Source organism: Euwallacea similis, chromosome 7, assembly GCF_039881205.1.
Source record: "Euwallacea similis isolate ESF13 chromosome 7, ESF131.1, whole genome shotgun sequence".
Classification (NCBI taxonomy): Eukaryota; Metazoa; Arthropoda; class Insecta; order Coleoptera; family Curculionidae; genus Euwallacea; species Euwallacea similis.
In genome coordinates this window covers 3,667,038-3,683,068 of record NC_089615.1, presented here as the reverse complement: position 1 = coordinate 3,683,068, position 16,031 = coordinate 3,667,038, and the positions used below count along the sequence as shown (strand labels likewise).

Sequence of the window (16,031 nt, the reverse complement as noted above, 5' to 3'; positions counted from 1 at the left end):
AGTTCGCTCACCGATTTGTTTCGATGCTTATTCATTCGTTTCTGTTATTTGTTTAAGCAAGATCTTTAAAAAGAGTTTATAATGAGCAATTTTTAAAGTTCTTAAATCACCATCGAAACGCACTGCTTCGAGAGGTAAAAGGTATTTGAAACCACTCTCCGATTATGATGAGTATTTCTTGCAATTAAAATCATATCATGTTTGTTGTATTTTAGTTTTTGGTACTAACTTCTTGTAAATGCATACACGTCAGCTTATAGACAATTTTAGTAGTCATTTACGTACGGATCTTTTTGGAAAACTTATTTGTTTAAAGTAGGTTAACGTTTTAATAATTATTATTATTCGCACATCATGATTGTTTTAAATTGTTTACAATGCTTCAACATCATTGTTTAGTCATCCCTTTCGGATTTTTGATCTCTGGAGAAAACCGTATTAGGTCCAGTCATGATTCTTCATGGAGGGTTAGGAAAAGTTCCATCAAAAATATACAGGGTGTCCCGAAATTAGATAGCTAAAGTTAATCAAAATCTTTGATGAAAATGAACACTAATTTGCTGTCAACCATATTTAAAAAATTCCTTGTGGCTAAAATACAGGATGGTAAAATATTACATTTTTTTGAAATATCATTTCACAGCTTTATCAGTTTTTGATATATCAAGTTGAGGTTTTATACGTATACTACTCATTAGAATCTGTATGATTACAATTTACAATTTGAATCGAAATCTATGCTAACTTGTTTTATTTAAATGGAATACCCAGTATGTTATGAAACTTATAAATCCTCCTCAAAATTTTAAGTTTTTCACTACATATTACAAGGGCATCAAATCATCAACACTACATGTTTGCTTTGTTATTTCTCTTTAACTAACATTTCTGTTATTTCTGATATCGAATATACTCATTAGCGTGAACTTTGTTTTTCAGATTCCATAGGCCTTGACGATTGCAAGGCTGAATTTTAGAAGAAAACCAAATTTCTGTGATGGGAGTAGCTGTAGGTTTTATTAATTTCCCAGTGAGCGCTTAACGAGCGCCATGCTGATTATACGACGTTTTTATGAAGATACATTTAACTAATTGTAAACTAGGTTTTAAACGTTACACAACATGTGTAAATAAGTGTAATAATTATTGTTTTTGTACATAAGTAATTTTGTATTACTCAAGAAACCGTTTCTATTGATAGTAGCTGATAGGTAATGAGCTAATTATCAACTTTCGGTCCATGACTTACGCGTAGACCGAATATAAAAGTAATAATATTAATTCACAAGTAGGAACGTGTTTTGTAAATAGGCTAGATTACAAACAAATTACTGTTGAAAAATCAATAAATACATCACGATCGTGCAATAAATGGGAGGTTAAGTTCTTATCTAGGAAACGTTTCGTTCAACTTCTCTTGGTATATATCACGTTAGTAGCGCTACTTTATATTGTGATGACAATATTCAAATATAATAATTTTCTTTGCTCTATATCCGCTTTGGTATAAATGCATTAAGGAAGACGGAAAAGTTTAGTCATTTAGGAGATAAGTAGAAATTTTTTAATCTTTCACCTTCAAAGTTAATTAGTATTTTTATACTGCTTACAAAAGGACGTATTAATATCAGCTTTAAGTCAATGGCATTTAGGTTGGGTCCTTTTGGATTTTGCATTCGCATAAAGCAAATCAAAATACAGGGTGAGCTACATAGCCCATTTGTTAGAAAATTTGAATTTCCTGAAGTTGTATTCAGACGTAAGTTGGCGCATAACGTTTTTTTTCACAGTTTTGTCCGTCCTTTTTAGCAAATTATGCACTAACCATGACGGCAAAATAGGAGGAAATTCCGCGATCATGACTTTTTACATCTTAAGCCCGTGACAAACGGTGCAATTTATTGCAATAAACAGGTCGCGGCGATTTCTTTATCATAATTGACGCAAAAAATTGAAGACTGTAGTGTGTTCCAAGAAGTCTTAAAAAATGTTAAATACGGTCTGCTTTTAATCTGATTTGTGCTCTTTTATGTTCTTGCGAATTATTTCACTAACTCAAAATTGACTTAGAATTATAACATGTTTCCAAACCTTTTTGTTAATGTAACTTTTTATATAAGGTATCCTGAAATCCCTTTAGCAAACTTCAGGGAGTAATTGCTTAGGTGGTTTTATGAAAAAGAATTCATATGAACATAGGTTCAACACTTTGTTTCTTAGATAGTACATGTTAAAATTTCATTTTTTGTTTAAGATTTTATTTGAGAACTGCTTCATAATTTGAAACATTAAATTGAAATTTTGTATACACACTAGCGTTAAGAAGCTGAAGAACTAAATCTCAAAAATTATTAAAATCTACAAGATGGTCCTCTCTCTGGGTTTTTTTACGAACTTTCCAACGAACGAGGGAACGTGAATCGCTCTGTATTGTTTTCTTTTTAAATATTATTCTCATGTTTTCGGCTTGTACAAAAATTTTATTGCAAAAAACTTAATATTTTCGTTGTTCATCGAATCGTCTAATCTTATTCCCCGTTATAATCTCAGTAGATATCTAACAAAGTTAACCTTAATGGGAAACCTATATGTATAATAGACATTTTCATATCGGTACACGTTCGTGATGCTTTAAAAATTCTGCGATAGAATAGTGTTTCGATTTGTGAAGTGACATCGTGTAATGTAAAGATGATATTTTACAAATAATTTCAAACTTGTAAAATATACCTCCTAGAAGTCCGAAATAAAAACTGCTTCCTGGAATAAAACCATGATCTATGATGTAACTTTTACTACTTTGTACTCGTACTCAATCAATTTATACTGTTTAAAAATGAATGTCTTCCAAATAAATAAGACATTTAAACAGATCAATACTGTGTTTATATCCTATATTATTTGCAAGGCAGTGTAGCCTTCTACGCGCACCTGTTCTATGTCCATTACATTGTGAATCGTCTTGTGCAATGTAACACAAAAAAACTTCCCATCCAAAAAATCCTCCCAAGACTGTTGTGCAAAATAATGTTTTTTTTTTCAAAAAATGTAAATAGTATTTTAACCTTTGACACTCATTTCTCAATTTTAATTTTTTTTACCTAAGAAATCTGTGAATCAGCTATGTACTCTTAACTATAGGACCCCCTGCACTTATAGTTTAAAAATGAAACGTTGTTGGCTAATAATTATGCAGTATTTATATTCCGTGCGATAAAAAAATCAATCTGTTGTATATACAGAGAGATAGTAAATAAAGCTCCTCCTCCGTATTTTTTAACCCTGTAAGCAGCTGAAAATCGAAACTTAAGTTTTAACTTGCTACATTACATGGTTCAAAAAAACAAGTGGGGGGCGTTTATTTACGACCGCACCATATATCAAGACTATATAAGGATATTCCTAAAAATAATAATCTTAACTAAACGGAGGAATTATACTAAACAAATCGTCAAAAGACTTTAAAAAATGATAATATCAGTGTATACAAATACAGTTAAATATAAACTGCTCACAAGAACAGTTAAAACGGCACATTTTTCAGTCATTCAAAAAAATGTAAGGTCATTTAGTGACTTTGGTCGATATCTCGGGACATGTTTCACACGAGAATTAAAATAAATAAATAAAAAATCATATTTTATCTAATTCCGCTATATCTAGATCTTAATTTAATGCACAACTGTTATAATTACATTAATGGTGTTTGCATGACTATAAATTAAAAAACATTATTAAGGTGCCCTGGATATTACCTCGAAATGTATTTAGTTTACAAAATATGAGATCTTTAAAAATTACAGGGAGTTTTCATAGTTCTTATTTTTATGTAAGTTTTGCTAAAATAATAATGTATATAGAATAGCCCTTAATGGCATTTGGAAAATCTAACCAAAACTAGGAAAAGAACTTTTAATCCAGGTACAAGAGTTGCAAGTGACACCATCAGAAACCGACTGTATCAGCGCTGTAAATACTCTACGACTTGCCGTTCGTTCTTCTCTCCAGTCTGACCACAAAATTTTGTGCATGTGGACTCAAGAACATTTGGAATTCAATTGGGTTATTGCTGAATACAGTGGTTGCTAGTTATCAAATGAATGTCATTTTGTGCTGTATGAATCAGATGGGCGAATTTTAAAGGGAACAAAAATTAATGATATATTGGACACAATATGGTAAGGACAGTGCTATTCTACGATGGAAGTGTTACTCTCTGGAATGAAGTGATGAAAAATGGAAAGACTAACTTGATAATTTTGATTGGATGAACTATGAATGTTATTAGACATCAAGATTTATGTCTAAATGATATTTATATACAAAAAAAGTTTCGACTATTTTTGTGAGCAGTTTATTTTCATCCAACATAAAAATGTCGTTGGAAGTATATAGTGTAGAAAGTTTGCGAAGTACAACCAACTTAAAGTAAAAAGAAATCATTCATATACCGGCCTTATTGTCACTTTAACAATTTTCTTGAAAAATTGAAGAAGTTCTTAATTAATCAAGTCGGTTTCAAGTTGCTTAGACTCCTTACCTTCCGGAAACAATAAAGACTTATTGTTATAAGGAAATTTCCCTGAAATGATTTTACCTCAGTTACCTAAATAATCGAATTGACTTATTGCTTTCTCTTTCTATCACAATATCGGTCCCGTAACAGTACAATGGTGTTGTACAATTTAACGGCGGGCCCCATTTTGAAATTCATAATATGCAACAAGTCGTTTTGGCTTAATTGCAAAAACGCTTCGCCGTCTATTTCGTGGTCACTAAAATTACTCCCATTCATATCACAGCCTGGAATAGACGTTACGAATTCGTGCACTTCGTGTTTCGACCAATTTAGCGGACTGCCTGGTGTATTACAGCTCACAAATTCTTTTAAAAATGTTGAATGCCTTTTCCAAGACTCGTGTTCGGCTGGTAAAATTTTCGATTTTTCAATGAATGAACGGGCGTTTTCTTCTACTGCCTGAGTTGAGTGCTCGGACTTGGCTTCGTGGTCTTCTTTTTGGAGGTGTTTAATAAGACGTTTTCTGGGTTTCTTTTCCGGGGGTTCCAGGTTTTTTTCGCCTTCATGCCTTGTCAGATCTTTTCGCCACTTTGGCGGCCTCCCCATCTTTGGTTTCCTGTAAAAAAGGTGATTTTGTTGAGAAATTCGAGATATACATAGTACATAAGTGCCTTCACTTCAAAATGAGATATTCTAAATAAATTTTATATGCTATTCCAACTTATTAAAAACTCTGGCTTGCCATGGCAAACAGATGTTTTTCTCTTGTATAAATAATGGCAGGGTGGCAGCGGTTAAATTTAACAATGACTTTGGTTTGAGAGAGAGGAAAATTAATTAATATATGTGGTTTAAATCATATTGTCACATAAAAAACACGTCACATTTAAAATGACGCATTTCTTTTATCAAATTAAATGTTTTTATGGCGGCATCTATTGAAATGAAAGCACTGCATTGGGAAATATGAATATTTACGCTCTGGGCTGCCTGGAAACCGGTTCTTTCGCCTCAGGACTTCTATTGGGACTCAACAGCCTATCTGGTAACGTTTTATCGCAATCGATGTTTGGTTCTGCGTATGGACAAGTCTCCTGTGTTGAGTGTCTAGAATATCTCATTCCGTATATATGACCCTCTCCTCTACACCCCACTGTCGGACAATCCAGGAAATGGAAAACATCATCAGGAGCTATAAGAAAGTGAGCGTGAGCTAAAATTGTCATTTTTGTCCATAGTGCGCGAAATGCTACTCTGATAGATAAAAAAACATAGATTTTTTCTAATATATGTATTGATGATGCAAAATATCAGACAATTGAAAGGTAAACACATATTCATGACTTCCAAAATGACATTGTGCAAAATAAACATTTCACAAACGTGAAAAAATATCTAAAACTAGATATTTTCGACATTTTTTTTCTGTGGTTACTTTGTTATATGTTATTGCAACCTAATTTTTCAAATAAAGATCATTATCATCATGTTTTGACAAATATGGGAAAACTTATTTTTAAGTATGAACTTACTTAGAGGGGGTTCCAGTGGATGTCCTGTCTTTTGGCACCAGCCAATAGGATGTATATCCGGACTATCATCGTCTACCCAATAGCTATAACGGTCGGGCCATCCATCGAAATGGATTCTTATTTGATGGTCTTTTACATCATCTACTGTGGCCACTCGAATTAGATGAGGAACCTAAAAATTTATTACCAGAATATTAACGTTCTTTATTATTCACATGTATATAACTGCATCTTACCCTTTTATCAACACATTCCAGTCTCATTCCTCTTTTGAAACCACAAGTAGGACGCTGTTTAAAGGCCCTTACAGGTGCAGCTACTGACTTGGTCTCTTTCAAATATGCTTCCCACGTAAAAGTTTCAGGAGTAGCATAATCTGAAAAAAACAAAACAAAATATAGTTAATATTGTTTATTCTTTTATGACTAGCTTCATGAAGAAAGCAGATGAATTATTTTAATGAACTGACTTAAGTTTAAGATAGAAAGTACTAGTGCTATTAAAATAAGGCGCAATGATATATTGCATACTAACCTATCTACAAAAATTACACAAAATCAAATTTACTTACCACTTGGAGGCGTTAAATCGTGACCATATCTATCGCACCAACCAACTGGATGGATATAAGGTGACGTCGGTTCAGCCCAATAGTCATAAATATCATCCCAACCATCAAAGTGCACCAATATTCTATTGTACATCATGTCTCTCACTGTGGCTACACAAATTAGTGAGTAATTCTTCTTATCAACAGCTTCTAATTTCATTCCAATTCGGAAACCATTGGGACAAATCGCCTGATACGCATAAATATGTCTGTGTATTTAATAGAGCTGAATCCCACAGTAGTAAACTTACTTGTCCTGAACGGTTAACAAATAAATGCTTGGGTGCAGCGGTACTTTTCGTCACTCTCAAATATTGCAACCAATTGAATGTTTCCTCAGTATAACTAGGAGGAGTGCGCAATGTGTGGTTGTATTTTTCACACCAACCCATAGGAAATAAATCTGAACTATCAGCGTAAGTCCAAAAGTCGTAATTCTCGGAGTATCTGCAAAATTTCACATTAAACGTCTTGCACATTAAACAAGTTGCTAAAAATACGAACCCATCAAAATGTAATCTAAGTCTGTAACCTATAACATCCATCACAGTTAAAATGCAAAAATAAGACGGATGTTGAGGGTCTACTCCTTCCATCTTCATTCCAGGTTTGAAAAGGTTGCGTGTATATGGAAAGGGGTCTTTAAATAATTTCACTGGAGCTGCTTTAGCACCAATGTGCATTAAATATTTGGACCAGGAAAATCCTTTCTTTTTACATTCCCATGGGTAAGAGAATTTGTCTTGGGAGGCGTCATTAGACGTCTCCTCATCTGCACTACCACGATCAGTATTTCTCAGCTCATGTCGTGGTTCGTGTTTAATGTCGTTGTCTGATTTACTTTTTATGGGAAATTTGCGCTTAATGGGAGCTCTAGTTGTTGCTGAAGCTATACCAACTGTGGACAATTAAAATCTATATTATTCAAGTATTGTTTATAATTATATGACTAAAGAATTAAACTATACAGTAGTATTAAATTTAAAAAAATTATTGTAAAGTGAAAAAAAAGGGAAAAAAAAATTATTTCCTTGTTTATATAAATACTTAAATCTATAAATACACTTACCATTTGTTTCTAATTGTTCTTTATATTTTACAGATTTAGCCTTATGTGCTGACTGACAATCCATGCTACAACAATTTCCATCTACAAAATCAGCCCTAATTCCATAACAACCACATTCGGTGCACTGTACTTCGCGCTCCAGATTTTCTTTCATTTTGGCTTTTTTAAATTTCTTATCCAATAGTTTTTGGTGATCTTCTTCTGTCAGAAACTCAAGTATCCCAAATTCATTCATAAAGAATTTTAAGTTACTACCAGGCAGGTTGCCAATATTGTCATCCCACTGTAAGAGTTTAGCTGCATCAACATCAGAGGATGGTTCAATGTTCAGAATTGTTTTTGGGTCAATCAATGGTGACTCAGCATTTTCTTCTTTATTATCTTCAAAATTTATTTCAGATTTTATGTTAATATTGTCTGGCAATATGTTTGGCTTTTCTTCAAAATTTAAGTCCTCTACTTTTATTTCTGGGATTTCTTCAGGAATAGCATTTTCAGGAGATAATGATGGCTTACAATCTTCATCAGGAAAACTAACTTCTATGTCATCAAAGTCCTTTCTGAAATGAAATTGGGATTTCCTTCTACTTTTCTCTCGTTCTGGTTTCTTAAGTGCCTCATCAGGTATTGTTACAGTAACCTTTTCTTGAGCTCCTGTACTTGGTTTAATTATGGTAATGTCATTATCTCCTACAATATTTTGAATGCCATTGTTATTAGTTGAGTCTACTTTTTTCGTGTCTGAAAACACACTGCTCACATTTTTTTTTAATATAGATACAGCATGTGAAAATTTTGGTGGCTGTCGGTTAACATTTGCATTATTTTCTGTGGATGAATTGCTATCAGCAGAAGACACCACCAGTTTTGGTTCACTTTGGTTACTTAAAGATTCGTCATCAGCAATGGACAATTCATAACTTTTGGAACTAATATCATTTTTTTCAGACACTAAACTTGACAAGTTATCTGATATTCTAAGCTGTGATTTTTCACAAAAGTTTTGAGGTACCAAAGTAGTGAATGGTTCTAGAGGGGCAATTTTATTATCACCCATAATGGTGACAGGTGTAGCCATATGAGAAAATATTTTCCCATCAGATATCTGAAAATTGATCATTTTTTGCCCAGCTGTTGAAACTTGGTTCTTCTGTGGTAAGGGTGGTACTGGGAACGGCAGCACTGTAAACTTAGCTGATTGTACACAATCTGTAGTAGCTGTGATTGGTGGTCTGTTTGTTTGAAGTCTGGGCATTGGACTTATTAATTTGCCTTTTGGGATCTTCGGCAGGGGGCCTGTTAGTATAAACTTTTGAGGTTGTGTTGTACTTGAGTCTGAGTGCAACTTAATCGCATTTTGATTCTGTGGTACGTAAGTGGATTTAAACTCTCTTACAGACTCCAAATGTTGATCTGCACTCTCTGGCTGCACAGAAATCTGAATATCAGGTTGCTTAGATACAGGTTTTAGCATTGTAACATAAGTTCCGACTTTGGAGCCTTGAGGCATTATAGTTATTGGCTGTTTGGGCAGCACTAAGGACCTGCCTCTTCCTGCAATAAAAATATTTGGAGCAGAACTTCTGGGAATTGTAGTTACAGTTGTAGATCTACTGGTTATAAGAGTTGGTGGTGCAGATGAAATAACAAAATTCCCACTCCTCGACCGTTTGGTGGGATTAATGGCAATAGGTAGTTTGTTATTATTATTTTTTATGTAAACCAGTGGCAAGACCTGCGACTTTAAAGACATAGAAGAACTTTTGTCGCACTTGGATATTGTTATGTCATCTAAACTATTTTCGATAATAATTTGAGTAGTTTGGTTTAGCTGCAAATTTGGACTTTCTCTGGGGGGCATGGGGCTGGAATATTCAGGAGACACGTTGGCTGACATATCTGCAACTAAACATAGAGAAGTAAATAATAATACACAAACCCTGATTGGCAATTACTATTAGGAGGGCAGAATCATCTATTTGTGGTTTTCGAGATTATAATTAATTTTTTGTGAGAAGACACTTTGGTCTATGTGCCTGCATAATGCAATTGATAAACTTCTGAACTTGTTGCGTTGATATACCATCTATAATATTTCTGAATTAAAAAATATTAAAAATATCGCTCTGGGACCCAGTATATAATGGCCATAGGCTGAACCTATATGAACTTTCAGAAATTTCGCGGCTCTCACTCTCAACACAGAATTCAATTAATTGTGGTAATGTTGGGGAACATTAATTAAACTATACTCACCCGTTGAACGCTTAAATTCAGTTTATTTAATTAAAAAACTAATTTTTAATACACAAACAGTTTCATTGCAAGACGGACTCCTCTATCATAGAGAAATTTCTGTTTGCACGGAAGGACAAACCCCAAGCAATTAACGTACGCTCTGTCCTTGTTTCATAAACCAATTCTGACAAAGAGAGAAAGCATTCGTATTATGTTGGGAACCAACACGCCGTAAAACGAAACATTGCTATTTTTATCAGCGCATAGTTAACGGAGGATAGGAGGGGACGGGGAAAGGTGCAGATCCGCTACAAATCTCCCGCCTTCAGAAAATCAAATCAAAAATTAATTTAAAAATGAAAATCGCAATTTGATTTTTCAATTCGCCGCTCCAAAGAAAACACAAATCACAAAGCTAGCTGTACTTTAAGTAAGAAAACAAAATAAGTTCTGCTGTAATGTGTCGTTGACATTTTTCATTTTTCGCAACAGTAAAACGTAAATTTGTAAGATACTGCAAAGCATGAATTAGGGAATTAGTTTAAAAAATTATTTGAAAGGTACTGCAGACTTTTTGGTATTTAAAGACCATTTCGATGTGATTGCGAGACATTTTGGAAATTTTCCTGTCAATGATTAAAAAACAAAGGAATGTGTGAATGTGACGGAAGTGCATTGCGCCCTCTTTGTGATTGCCCGAGGCGACGTTGTGTCCTTCATTAGTGAAATTTGAAAATCCACATATTCCACTCTGTTTGAATCATAGAGGTAGACAGTGATAATCGAAAAAGAGCTTTCACTAGTGGAAATTGGCAACATCGGTTCCAAAAAAAGACAACACAAAAACTGTAAACAGCTGGTTTGTATTATACATTTTAATGGCGTCTCAGTGTTTTTGGATTTTTCTCTTACAGTTTTAAGGCTTAATTTAACGGGCTTTATTTCTTAAATTAATTTCTTCTGTATTTTATCTCCAACTTTTGAGTCTACAGTTGAAATACTGCAAATTTCTATTCACATTACAAATAATAAGCCGCATATTCAGTCGATTTGAATCCTTTCCTAAGCATTTTCTAGGCCATATAGTGATGTGGTTGTAATTGGTCATTAGGTAAGATAATTTTAGTTTTACTTTTCCGCTACAGCGTTGCACTTGTAAACAACGTGATCATTTATTAATAGTTTTTAATAATTAATCTAACTCCACATATCAGCCAACACAGAATAATGGGAGGCGCAGTGAGTTCAGGGAGTAACAATGATGAATTAATTGATAATCTCCTAGAAGCAGATTACATTAAAAGCTCACAAACTGAGAGAATATTTCGAGCAGTAGACAGAGCTGAATACTTTCTACCAGAAGCTAGAGGAACTGCTTATAAAGATCTAGCATGGAAGAGTGGCAATTTGCATATCTCAGCCCCCTGTATCTATTCAAAAGTTATGGAGGAGCTCAACTTAACTTCAGGAATATCATTTCTAAATCTCGGTTCAGGGACTGGCTACTTCAGCACAATGGTGGGCTTAATTTTGGGATCAAATGGTATTAATCATGGGATAGAATTACATGAAGATGTTATCGAGTATGCAAACAAAAAGCTGGAGGATTTCAAGGAATATTCAGGGGCAGTGGATGAGTTTGATTTTTGTGAACCTAAGTTTATTCAAGGTAAAGTTGATGTATTGCTTGAATTTGACTGACATATTTTGGTTAATGTTTTTTGCTGGATTTATGTGTTACTGGTAAAAGAGTAATGGACAGATAAAAGTTGATTACACATTTATAGATTTGATTTTGAGATGAAAATTTATGGTACCATTGTTTCACAGCTAACTTGATTGATTTTTAAATATTTTAAATATAAATGCCATTTTTGGAAAATCTTCCCTTTGGACATGGTTTCATATCTCAGTTGTCGTAGAAGGTACAATAAAAGTTGAAATAATAATATTTTAGCTACTTTGAGTTGGAATTCAATAGTACACCTTGTATATCATCATGTTAAGCTGGATGCACTGTACAGGATGAATCAGTTTCCAGCATAGACTTCAGGGACTTATAGAGAATCAGAAAATTATATGAGTCTGCATAACCTATTGTTTTTTATTAGTAAATCTCAAACTTTTAAGAGTCAAAGGGTTATGTTTTCAGGGAATTGCTTATGTCTGAGCACTGAATGCTCCAATCTGTATGATCGGATTTATTGTGGTGCTGCCTGTCCAGAAGAATATGAACCCTATATGAAAAATTTAATGAAGATTGGAGGCATATTAGTCATGCCACTAAATGATCAACTTCTCCAAATCAAAAGGTATTTTTTTAATATTGCAAATTACAAAATTATTTAAATATTGTATGATGTGTTTAGTTACTATTGACATGATATCTAATTTTTTATGTTTTTGCAAGGTATCTTATTAATACAGTAGGTACATCTAACTTTTAATGAAATTGGTACTGTTAGTTAAAGCTAATAAAATATTGAAATTGAGCTTAGGTATTAGTAATTTCTTAATTGCCATTAAACTACCTTGATGTTAGAGTTAATAGCACATCAGTAATTCGGCTTTAAGCTAAAAATTGTTTTGTAGACTGTCTGAAAGTCAATGGAAAGTAAGATCTTTGTTGCCAGTTTCATTTGCGTCGTTAATAATACCTCCAGAGGGTTGGCAAGATTTTATTAAGCCAAGTAAGTGCAAAACATTAACTAGATATCTAACCAATTAAATTATGCCAATATTTTGCAGTTGACATTGAACCCTTGTCCCTGCAGGTTTTGTGTCGCTCTGTAGTTCGTAATATTCTCAGACACAACATTGAAAAAGAACATCCACCAGCAAAAAAGAATGTGTCTAAGCCTCAGAACCGGAAAAAGAGGGCTTTGAGACGGATGGTGGTCCCTCTTTTTGATGGAGCAACTGCGGAGAGTTCTGATGATGAAAATCGCGTAGGGAGAGTAGGTATGTATATGGTACTGTTTAATTGAATTTTTCAGAAATCTAGTTTAGCTAATTTCATTGGGACATTGTTTTTCTTCAATTGTGGCTTAACAATGATTTTATCTCAATTACCTTAATCAGTAGAAGTTGACTATTGTTAGTTTTGTAGAGGGAGAAAGAAGACATATGGGGAGAGCTTTATTTAGGAGCGGAGAAAGTGATGGAATCTTTCGATTTTTTATGGGAATGGGGATGAACCGCGGCGAATCAGGTAATTTTGTTATATTATTTTTACTTAATTAATGAGACAATCCTAATGGATGTTATTGTGGCAATAAGTAATCTCAGTTTTTCAAGGGGATACAAATAGAGGCGAGGATAGTGATAATAACAGAAATAGATTGTGCCCTGCTTCTACAATGAAGGTTAATGATCATGGAAATTCTAATAGTCGGTGAGTTCGAAGTTTATCATTTATTTCTGTTTATTATATAATTACATATTACATGTGCAAGTACATAATTTAACATATAAACTCTTATAAAAATTTGTCTAGAGAGTCAAATGAGCCTTCATGTCATGAGGTCAGAGCTGTCATAGAACACAATTCAGATAATGATGATCCTCAAGGTAACGGTGATATGGAAGCCAATGATATTGATGATCTGAAAAACACAAGATTAGTTCAAGTTAGAGACATTGAAGAAACGGTCGTTGAGTATTTAAATGACGCTATAACTCAAGTATTGGAGGGGAGAGTTCTGGAGGAAGAAGAAGCTAGAGTAGAGGGAGATCGTTCTGCACTACCAGGGGAAAACGATTTGGAATGGTCAAGTCAGGTTGGCACTAAGGTTGACGGAGGGGTTATAAGCACTGCAGCTAGGTAAGTTTTTATTTAAGGTGTTTTATTTTATTACTTTCAGTGGATATACGCTCATTTTTGTTTTATATTACTTCAAGAATATTAGAGTAATTTTGAAATGTTTTAAGTCATTTCTAGAATTTAACAATTTTTTTCAAAACTTTAGAGATAGCTCATGTCGAAACTATAATTTTCCATTTTGCATAGGACCTTAACGTGAATAAATGGCTAATAGCTAAACGATATGGTATAGAAAAAAATTAATTAGGCCACCGGATCTACGGCACAAATTATTTTGGTGTACATTAACAAAATTGAAATTCTCACCAAATATAATTACATCATATGAATATTTACTTCTCCTCTCTAATAGAAGTATCATATTATAATAAGTATTCTGATACTATACTATATTTAACGTTTTGTTGTCATTAGCCAAAGAGATTTTGAACCACAAGATCCTCAACCAGGCACAAGCTGCTCCCCACAAAGGAGAAGAGCTCAACAACGCGAAAAAATTGATAGGGGCCTAGGAGACGAAATAGTCGAAGTTCAATCCTCTTCCGACGATGAAAATATGAAGTTAGAAACAATTTCCAGTTGTGATGAAGACTATTCTTTGGAAAAGTGTTATAAAAGAGGTACACAAACTAATACGAACGCACCTGTATGTAGTAGGATCGAACGGCATCATTTGATGGGTTAGTTAAGAATTCATTTATTTTAATTTTATTCTTAATTTTGTGAAACTTTTCGTCGGGTTTTATCGCAATTTTTGTATTAAAAAATGGCAGCAACTAATCAATCAAATACAATTTTTGTTCATGCTATTTTAACGTTGCCACTAAAAAGCTTTGGTGTCAATTTTAACATTTGATAGAACCCTTCAAGATAATATAAAAAGTTCATATAAAACGTATGTGGACAATATTTTGCTATCGAGATATTCAAATTCATTAATATTTTTTGTTTGTTTAGAGTCCAGCAGCAGCAGCAGCAGCAGCGATTTTGACGAACAACTGAAAGTAGCCACTGACGATTTACGGGTGTTCCAAAGTCCCTATACTGAATACATGCGGGCGTGTATCTAGCAACTACCTTTACCTCTCATTTTGAAATCGTACCTTAATTACTATAGAGATATTAAAAAGCCCTCTGAAGAGTAAATACCAAAAAATAATTATAAAATGCCATTGTTAATCTTACAATTTTTGGGGCAACGAGAATCTGTTATATTTTAAGGGAAACTTTAACAAGTAGTATTTAGAACTTAGTACGTAGGGTAGCCCTTGGTGGGGGTAAGGTATTTATACTGATGTAAGCAGGTATTTTATACTGCAAAGCTATGTAGTATTTTATTAATATAGTCTTTAATTTTAACCCTGCATCTAAAACATATATTAAAAAAAAATTAAATAAGATATGCATTAATCATATAATATTGTGAATTGTTGTTTTTTTTTGAAATAATGTTTTATTTATTAGTTTGCTGGGAGGTTTGAATCCCATGTTAATTTTTTAATTATATAATTTTATTAAATATCTACGTAGGTATATTTAAATGGTCAGATCTGTTGGTGTTGAATTATCTCATGATTAATTAATCAATATTCAGAGGGTAATAGAGTAGTTACGATTTCATTTTGAGAGGTTTGCTATTTTTGCGCAGAGATATGGTTAGTATTTACTTTAGAAACTTACATCATATTTAGTTATTTACTAATAAATATTCATTATTTCTAATACAAAAATAGGTTTGTTTGAATTGGATAACCACAAATAAGGATTATTTCCCTACCTGCTTTAAACGGGGCGGCACTTCTGACCTTTTTATTGTTACGAAATGGGAGCAGTGATCCAAGGATATAAAGTTAACTTATTCATGTCCAGCAGCCATAGTTTAATATGCAGTGTAGAAATCCCTGTATATTTTTAAACTACCTCGCTGGGTATTATGCTGAATTAAGTTGACGTTATTTGAGATGTAGGTAATGTATGTTACAGGTAGCTTTGGTGCTACGCTATGGTCAATGTTTCTTTTTTAGATTAAAGAGTAATCGAATAAAAAACTAATGGAACGCGGGTATTTACTGGCAACTGTTTTCATCACATTTGTGAAAAGCAAAAATTCCATGCTTGTAGATTGGTATCTTTGAGCTGTAAATGGAAGATTTTTTTTGCCATTTTGGTCAGAAAAATTGACATGCGAAAACGTTATTTTGAAGATATAGTTACTTTGCGTCATGTGAATGATACGGAAG

At 33.4% G+C, this 16,031-nt stretch overlaps 3 protein-coding genes across 12 annotated transcripts in view; 2 read left to right on the top strand and 1 right to left on the bottom strand.

Moving 5' to 3' along the window:
- Positions 1–2,877, top strand: part of LOC136409958 (phosphatase and actin regulator 2-like) — a 44,331-nt gene extending 41,454 nt beyond the window's left edge. For all 7 annotated transcript variants that reach the window (XM_066391830.1, XM_066391835.1, XM_066391834.1 and 4 more), the window contains one exon: positions 940–2,877. Coding sequence is in view for 1 of the 7 variants with exons in the window: in XM_066391833.1 (XP_066247930.1) it covers positions 940–955 (16 nt within the window). In the remaining 6 variants the exon portion in view is untranslated. The remainder of the gene's footprint in view (positions 1–939) is intronic.
- Positions 2,878–3,199: 322 nt separating this feature from the next.
- On the bottom strand, positions 3,200–10,086 carry l(3)mbt (lethal (3) malignant brain tumor). Of its 3 annotated transcripts, none has more exons than XR_010752214.1 (10): positions 9,987–10,086; positions 7,731–9,635; positions 7,166–7,559; positions 6,913–7,108; positions 6,623–6,851; positions 6,288–6,427; positions 6,052–6,223; positions 5,498–5,711; positions 3,326–5,135; positions 3,200–3,265 (listed from the first exon to the last, which is right to left on the bottom strand). XR_010752214.1 is itself a non-coding variant. In XM_066392154.1 (9 exons), the coding sequence occupies exons 2-9, from the start codon at positions 9,625–9,627 to the stop codon at positions 4,625–4,627; spliced, it is 3,753 nt and encodes a 1,250-aa protein (XP_066248251.1). In that variant the 5' UTR covers positions 9,628–9,635; positions 9,987–10,086; the 3' UTR covers positions 3,212–4,624. The 3 variants fall into 3 exon arrangements, 1 of the variants encoding a protein (XP_066248251.1); XR_010752215.1 differs by lacking the exon at positions 9,987–10,086 and adding an exon at positions 9,686–9,941; XM_066392154.1 differs by having other exon boundaries at positions 3,212–5,135.
- Positions 10,087–10,717: 631 nt separating this feature from the next.
- LOC136410149 (protein-L-isoaspartate O-methyltransferase domain-containing protein 2-like) lies at positions 10,718–15,464 on the top strand. Of its 2 annotated transcripts, none has more exons than XM_066392156.1 (10): positions 10,718–11,079; positions 11,183–11,637; positions 12,121–12,280; positions 12,561–12,658; positions 12,717–12,929; positions 13,078–13,179; positions 13,257–13,362; positions 13,465–13,791; positions 14,206–14,471; positions 14,749–15,464. In XM_066392156.1, exons 2-10 carry the CDS (start codon positions 11,196–11,198, stop codon positions 14,859–14,861), a joined length of 1,827 nt encoding a protein of 608 aa, XP_066248253.1. In that variant the 5' UTR covers positions 10,718–11,079; positions 11,183–11,195; the 3' UTR covers positions 14,862–15,464. The 2 variants fall into 2 exon arrangements, with proteins under 2 accessions (XP_066248253.1, XP_066248254.1); XM_066392157.1 differs by having other exon boundaries at positions 10,720–11,079; positions 13,266–13,362; positions 14,749–15,463.
- The last annotated feature ends 567 nt before the right edge of the window (positions 15,465–16,031 follow it).

What these genes read in the sequence shown, in the direction of transcription:
- LOC136410149 (XM_066392156.1), top strand. Translation starts at nt 11,196, where the DNA reads ATGGGAGGCGCAGTGAGTTCAGGGAGTAACAATGATGAATTAATTGAT. An exon ending in CAACTTCTCCAAATCAAAAG is followed by an intron (nt 12,281 to 12,560) that starts GTATTTTTTTAA and finishes ATTGTTTTGTAG; the next exon opens with ACTGTCTGAAAGTCAATGGA. An exon ending in CGAACGGCATCATTTGATGG is followed by an intron (nt 14,472 to 14,748) that starts GTTAGTTAAGAA and finishes TTGTTTGTTTAG; the next exon opens with AGTCCAGCAGCAGCAGCAGC.